General features: G+C 35.9%; 1 protein-coding gene across 2 annotated transcripts; it reads left to right on the top strand.

The window, feature by feature from the left end:
* The first annotated feature begins 310 nt into the window (after positions 1-310).
* On the top strand, positions 311-4,112 carry LOC132623311 (G-type lectin S-receptor-like serine/threonine-protein kinase At4g27290). 2 transcript variants are annotated; one of them, XM_060338047.1, is made up of 7 exons: positions 311-1,728; positions 1,995-2,162; positions 2,254-2,423; positions 2,719-2,929; positions 3,031-3,268; positions 3,387-3,537; positions 3,626-4,112. In XM_060338047.1, exons 1-7 carry the CDS (start codon positions 459-461, stop codon positions 3,932-3,934), a joined length of 2,517 nt encoding a protein of 838 aa, XP_060194030.1. In that variant the 5' UTR covers positions 311-458; the 3' UTR covers positions 3,935-4,112. The 2 variants fall into 2 exon arrangements, with proteins under 2 accessions (XP_060194030.1, XP_060194031.1); XM_060338048.1 differs by having other exon boundaries at positions 2,269-2,423.
* Positions 4,113-7,038: the final 2,926 nt, after the last annotated feature.

A 7,038-nucleotide genomic window follows, 5' to 3' on the forward strand; every position in this document is an offset into this window, starting at 1 on the left:
TTACTGCTACCCCTCATTAGGAATTTCTAAAAGACAAGTTAAATAATAAAAGTGTTTCAGATGTATTTTTTACATGTGTAAATTACCTTTCAGGAAACTATAAAAACAGTTAGTTTTCTCCTTTAATTTCTTTTTAACTTACAGGTACCTCTTGCTGCATCATTTTAGAACCTGTCTATTGACAAACTGCTTATTAATAAAAAATGAAATTTTTTTTGGTGGCTGGGCATATTGACCATGTGACATATCCGAAATTTCCACGCAATTATGTAAGTCAGAGCCGTCGCCTCAACTCTTTGACAACAAGTTGGTCTCAACTCTCAGCCAAAAAATAATTGCATTCAGTAACGTTGACCATGTATGCTCTCTAACATTATCATGCTTCATCAATAACCCAAGACTAGTTCTTGATCAACAAATTGAGAATTCTGCAAACTCCTTTAGTAAAACAGAAACCAATGGAAACCATAACTATTCATTTCTTCTTGTCTTCCATATTTTCTGTTTTGATTCTTTCTCGAGCTGCAGATACCATACCTACAGATCAACCTTTAACAGATGGAAAAACCATTGTTTCATCAGGTGGAAAGTTTGAGTTGGGATTTTTCTCCCCTGGTCAAACAACATCCAGTAAACGATACCTAGGAATATGGTTCAACAACATAGGGACAGTGGTATGGGTTGCTAATCGAGACACTCCACTCAATGATAAAAATGGTACGCTCAATTTTACAGGACAGGGAATTCTAACTCTTCTAAACAGTTCTGGCCGTGTCGTTTGGTCCTCCAACACCACCGGACGGGTGCAGAATCCAATAGCACAGCTTCTGGATTCAGGCAATCTTGTTGTTAGAGATCCGACTGAGAATTACCTGTGGCAGAGTTTTGACTATCCTGGTGACACAGCTTTGCCTGGAGTTAAAATTGGGATCGATTTTAAGACTGGTTTTCGCCGTTCCCTCTGGTCATGGAAGAGCAGAAATGACCCCTCTAAGGGTGTGTTTAGTTTCATATTTGATCCTCATGGATACCCACAGCCATTTCTTATGAATGGTACCAGCCAACGCTTCAGGGGTGGAGCATGGAATGGTCAAACCTTTGCTAATTCACCATCTCTGCTACCAAGTCCTACTTATAACTATATATTTGTATCCGATCTTGAGAAAGTATACTTCACGTATGAGATCAAAGACAGCTCTGTCATTGCAAGGGTAGTGATGCAACTGAATGGGTTTCTAGAGCTTTCAACATGGAACAATCAGACTCAGAATTGGGATAACTTTGGTAACGCACCAGCAGACAATTGTGACATTTATGGCCAGTGTCACTCATATGGTTTGTGCAACAGCGGCAACTCTCCAATCTGTAGATGTTTGGATAAATTTGAACCCAAAGATCCAACGGAATGGGCAAAGGGAAATTGGTCAGGAGGCTGTGTCAGAAAGACACCATTGAATTGCCAAAAGGAAGTTAAATTCTTGAAGTATTCGGGCATCAAGTTGCCAGACACTCGATTTTCCTGGTACGATCGTCGAGTGACTCTTAATGCATGCGAGGAATTGTGCTTGAGAAACTGTTCATGTGTGGCCTATGCAAAACTAGACATAACTGGGACAAATGAAGACTGCTTGCTCTGGTTTGATGAGCTGATGGACATCAGAGAGTTTGGTGCTAGTGGGCAAGACATATATATAAAGTTGGACTCTTCTGAGACAGAGATAGCTACAGGTCTGCTTCTTTACGTTAGTCTTGAGTTTTCTAGACCAAATTAAATGTCATAAAATGAACAAGTAGATGTTGTTGTCTAGTTATATTGTCTTGGAATCCTCACCACGGGAGCAACTTTTTCGGGTTGAGTTAGACTCAAGGTCCATCTCTTAACATTTTGGGGGGGGGGGGGGGGGGGGGGGAGGACAAAGAGGATTTCCTACATTATTTGAAAAGAAAAAAGGTTCCTACTTATCACGCTAAGATGAATTTATATTAATCACCAGGAAACTCCAGTAAAGAGAAATTAAAGAAATTGAGAATCGGCTTGCCATTGGCAGTATTAAGTCTTCTCTCAGTGCTATGCTTGATCTTGTACACAAGGCAAAAGAAGAAGAAAAATAAGAAGAAGAAGAAGGAGGAGGAGGATCAGAATCAACAACGTTTCAGTGAAGGTAAACCAGATGTTTTGCTGCTTTAAAATTTGAAATAAGTGGCTTGAATTGATGGTAAATCTTAGAAATTCTCTCTTTCCATCCAATTAAGTCCTTGTTTTGACAGGAAGAGGAATGAGAAGCTCTGAAATGGTCTATATTAATGAAAAAGATGACGATCTAGATTTACCATTGTTTGATTTTGCAACTATCTTGGATGCTACCAATAACTTTTCACTCAACAAGAAGCTTGGAGAGGGTGGTTTTGGACCTGTTTACAAGGTAACAATGTTAATTGCAACTCTTTCTTTTTTCTCAAAACAAACTGCTTAACATCTTCAAGATATTATGTATGATGGAACATTGACAAACTTTCAGAACCTTTAAAAGGAAAATACAAGTTCAAGTAAGAAAATTTATCTCCCATTCTCCTATATAACCTAAACAGAAATGTCATGAAAAGTTAATTCCACTTCAAATAAGCTACCTACAAAGGTGTCAAGGTCTAGTTTACTCAGTATTTTTTAGTAAAATAATCTAGATAAGCTCTCTGACCTAATTGCCCGAGGATATCTAGGGTGTGCTGAAAGATGGACAAGAAATTGCAGTAAAACGACTTTCACGATACTCAGCGCAAGGAACTGATGAGTTCAAGAATGAGGTTATCTTCATTGCCAAACTCCAGCATCGGAATCTTGTGAAGCTTCTTGGTTGTTGTATTCAAGCAGAAGAAAAAATGTTGATTTATGAGTACATGCCTAATAATAGCTTGGATTGGTTCCTTTTTGGTTGGTTCTCACTTCTCTGAATTATTAACATACTTAGCTTTTCATGAATCATAGGTTGAAATGTTTGAAAGGATCCCATTATAAGCTCTGGATTTTTGCAGATACAGACAGGAGGTCACTGCTTGATTGGCCTAAGTGCTTCCATATAATTAATGGAATTGCTCGAGGACTTCTCTATCTTCATCAAGACTCAAGATTGCGGATAATCCACAGAGATCTTAAACCTAGCAATGTTTTGCTAGACATTGATATGAACCCAAAAATATCTGACTTTGGCATGGCAAGAAGTTTCGGAGGAAATGAGACTGGAGCCATGACAACAAGAGTGGTTGGGACATAGTAATAATCTTTAAACCAATGAACTATTTGCAGTCCACTAAAAAGCTACTTACTTTCTTTGTTCCTGATTAAAAAAAAAAAAGGATACTTACGTTCTTTGTTTGATATTATTCTACAGTGGCTACATGTCTCCGGAGTATGCAGAAGAAGGAAACTTTTCAGTGAAATCTGATGTATTTAGCTTTGGAGTTCTAATACTGGAGATTTTGAGCGGGACGAGAAATAGAGGGTTCTTCCATCTAGACCATCATCATAATCTTCTAGGACATGTAGGAACTCGTCTTATCTAATCTTCACGGTGCAAAATTCATGCCAGTAAAAATTATAGCATCTAACTTGACGATATCAAATGTTCAGGTGTGGATCCACTCCAAAGAAGGCAGGGTTTTGGAAGTAATAACTAAACATCTAAGGGAGTCATGCAACCTATCTGAGTTGGAAAGATCGGTCCATGTAGGTCTATTGTGTGTGCAGCAGTGTCAAGAAGATAGGCCTAGCATGTCAACAGTTGTGCTGATGTTGTCTAGTGACATTCCATTGCCCTCACCTAAAGAGCCAGGTTTTTTTTCTAGCAGAAGCCAATTCGGTGAAGTTAATAGTTCATCTAGCAAGCTTGGCGAACATTCTGGAAATGAATTAAGCATCACATTGTTGGATGCTAGATAGGACATATATTTTCATATCATCATTATTTACTTAATTGTTTACTTCACATAGCTCAACAGGTTCCAGTTGTTCAACCAAACAGCTTTAGCTGTAATTTGCACAAATTTTAAGAGAATTTGTCCAATGTACAAGTGGTTTTTCAGTCTATTCTTCATAATCTATATATTCTCTTTTCCCACAGACCTGCCTGATTATGAAATTTGTGCATCAACTTAGTTTTAAGAGAATTTGTAAAAATGTAGAACTTAGCAAGCTTGGCAAACATTCCGGTAAATATGATCCTACTCCTAGTCTTGAAACTTTCTGAATTCATCAAAGTTTCAAATTCTAACCCTCTTCATAGTCATTTGGTTTGATATGTTACTACCTAAATTAAGACACAAAGCACAAACTTAACCCAAATTAGGGAGTGGGTTAAACTATAACGATGATAAGTTACAATATAAGAGAGCGGCCCATTCCAACTCATTGTCCACGAGTTCTCCATTGCAAATTGTGGAATGGCTCCTTATATGTTTCGCCATAAATTCCAGAAAGAAAAGGAACATAAAAATGAGAAATTGCATGGTTTTCCCTTTAAATGGGCTGGTCTTTAATTTTTGCACTTCAAATGAGCTGGTCTTTAATATTTGCCTTTCAAAAATCGAACTTACAATCAACCCTATAAAAGTCACATCTTTGACTAATATAAACATGCTTCTGAGAGGATTTTTATTTCAAGCCAAGAGGAATCAATTTAGACCAGGTAGATTTAGGAGTGACTGGCAGTGAATGCCCGGTAGCAAAGGTGCGAAGCAGACTTGGCTTAACTTCACTTGACTTCAGTTTCCCCCAGAAATGATGGAATAAGCTTTTCTTGCTCGTAATAGCGGGGTATAAATTCTTTAAGGATACGACATGTTAGATATTATAATACGAAAATACAAATTATTGCAATTTTTTTTATTTTCTTTGTGAGGAGCAAAAATTAAAGACCAGCACAAAGTAGGGCTAAAAGTGCAAATGACCCGCAGGAAACTATAGTTCGAAGGCAAATCAGAAGTTTTTGAGCCTGACCCAACTTTCAAAACTATTTATTTTGAGAAACAATAACAACATATCAGTGTAATCCCACAAATGAGATCTGGGGAGTATTTTGAGAAATAATTTACCAAAAATAATTTTTTTCCAGTAAATACTTTGAAGAACCATGGTTTTTGTTTGCTCATTTCATTTGAAAAGTAATTTCTCAGTATTTGATAAATAAATTGTATTTGGTCAATTTTCTAAAAGTGTTTTTGAGTGTAAAAGTATGAAAAAAGACAATATCAAAGTTCATTTTGTAATTAGTAGTATTATTTAAAGGAATAATTACGCTATATATTAACTAAGGTAATAGTGCTATCAAATTATGCTTATATTTTATTTCTTACACTGTTTGACCCACTTTATATGTAATGTAAAGTTTCTTTTTCATCCCTTAGCCCAACCAAGTGGATTTGATCAATGAGAGCTGGTAACTCCTGCTTTCTTACCCTTCACCCCACTTCTGATGAGAGCCCGGGCCCAACATGAACAAAATGATATTATTTTATCATCAATACATTATATATAAACTAGTGTTGTAAATATATTATTTATGTAGATGTCCATAACTTCTAGGTGTAATGGACATCATTATGTGTAGTAATGTCACACCTCCACTACTCCCTCATTTATCTCTCACAACAACATATTCTTCCTCACTTTTTCAAGGGATTAATGTCATATTCAAGACAATCTTATAACCCTCTCTCTATGTGGTAGTATAAATAAAGGTATGGTATGTGATGTACTACACACTTGGATAAATAAAAAAGTTCTCATCTCTTGTCTCTCTATATCTATTGCTTTCATCCTTTAATATTGTTACTCTTTTAGTATACTCCCCTGATTAAAATATCACTTAATTCATGGAGACGGCGCATCCAAATCTTGTATACCGACTTCTCACATCCATCAAATTATCAACGATTTTATTTGTTGAACATCTATTTCACATTGTTGTTGAAGATCATGTCTGGAAAAGAACTTTGACGAAATGTGTTGTAGTCTGTCTCATTTGTTATATCTTTCTTTCAATTGAGCTATGCAAATTTCGTACAATGTTGTTGAAATCTTCATTACCAAATAAACACCATACTATTGCAAACTGTTTTGATTTATTGATCTCAGCCAGACAAGCATTCCTGACTTGCTTTGTAAGTAGCCATCACCTTGGCAAGACTTAAATAAGTATCAATAATTGACTGCCACGTAGAGCATCATATTGTTCAGTATCCTTATATGCAAATCGGTAACTTGCTTGAAGACCAAACTTCACGTAATAATAAAAATAATGCCCTACATTTTACATAACCAATAAACCTTGATAATATTTGTTAGGATAAAAAAATCTTTGTCAATAATTTATTTTGTAGTATATAGGCCGAATTATATTTATTATATCTGGCGACATCACAACCATCGGGGTACTCAATGAAATCGCTTTAACCTATATAAAGATTTACCGAAGCTTTATTTATATGATTCAGCCAATTTAAATCCCTTTAGATTTTCTTTCGTTGTCTATATAGCCCAAAGACAACAATTCATTATACGCATATCAAAAGTTTAATGTATTGCCAAATCAATAAAAAACCTCATTGCATCCACCACAGGAGAACATATCTCCATACAATAATGCCAGGATTTTGCGAAAAACTTTTATGCCACAAAAAGCACAAGCCGTACTTTAAATCTTATAGTTTTATTTTTCCATTTTACCTTTCGCACAAGAATCCATTTATACCCCACTGGCATTATACCTTGAGTTCCGTGGACTATAGGTCCAAAACATCACTTTTTCAAGTGAAACAAAATATACTTGAATTGCGTATTTTATTATTATATCTGTCCACATTCTAATGTTAAGCGATATATTATTTCAAAGATACCGTCGACGGTCATTTGATATCGGTTTCAGAACGACATAACTTATGGAGATCTCTTTATTTTTCATCATTTTCAGGTACCTGAACCTAACCAAAGGTTGTATGGAATATTATGTCATGGTGCTATTTTAAAGCACTTGCCTTATTAGTATG

Source organism: Lycium barbarum, chromosome 12 (assembly GCF_019175385.1).
Source record: "Lycium barbarum isolate Lr01 chromosome 12, ASM1917538v2, whole genome shotgun sequence".
NCBI classification, from domain to species: domain Eukaryota; kingdom Viridiplantae; phylum Streptophyta; class Magnoliopsida; order Solanales; family Solanaceae; genus Lycium; species Lycium barbarum.

What these genes read in the sequence shown, in the direction of transcription:
- LOC132623311 (XM_060338047.1), top strand. Translation starts at nt 459, where the DNA reads ATGGAAACCATAACTATTCATTTCTTCTTGTCTTCCATATTTTCTGTT. An exon ending in TCAACAACGTTTCAGTGAAG is followed by an intron (nt 2,163 to 2,253) that starts GTAAACCAGATG and finishes CATCCAATTAAG; the next exon opens with TCCTTGTTTTGACAGGAAGA. An exon ending in GTTTTGGACCTGTTTACAAG is followed by an intron (nt 2,424 to 2,718) that starts GTAACAATGTTA and finishes GAGGATATCTAG; the next exon opens with GGTGTGCTGAAAGATGGACA.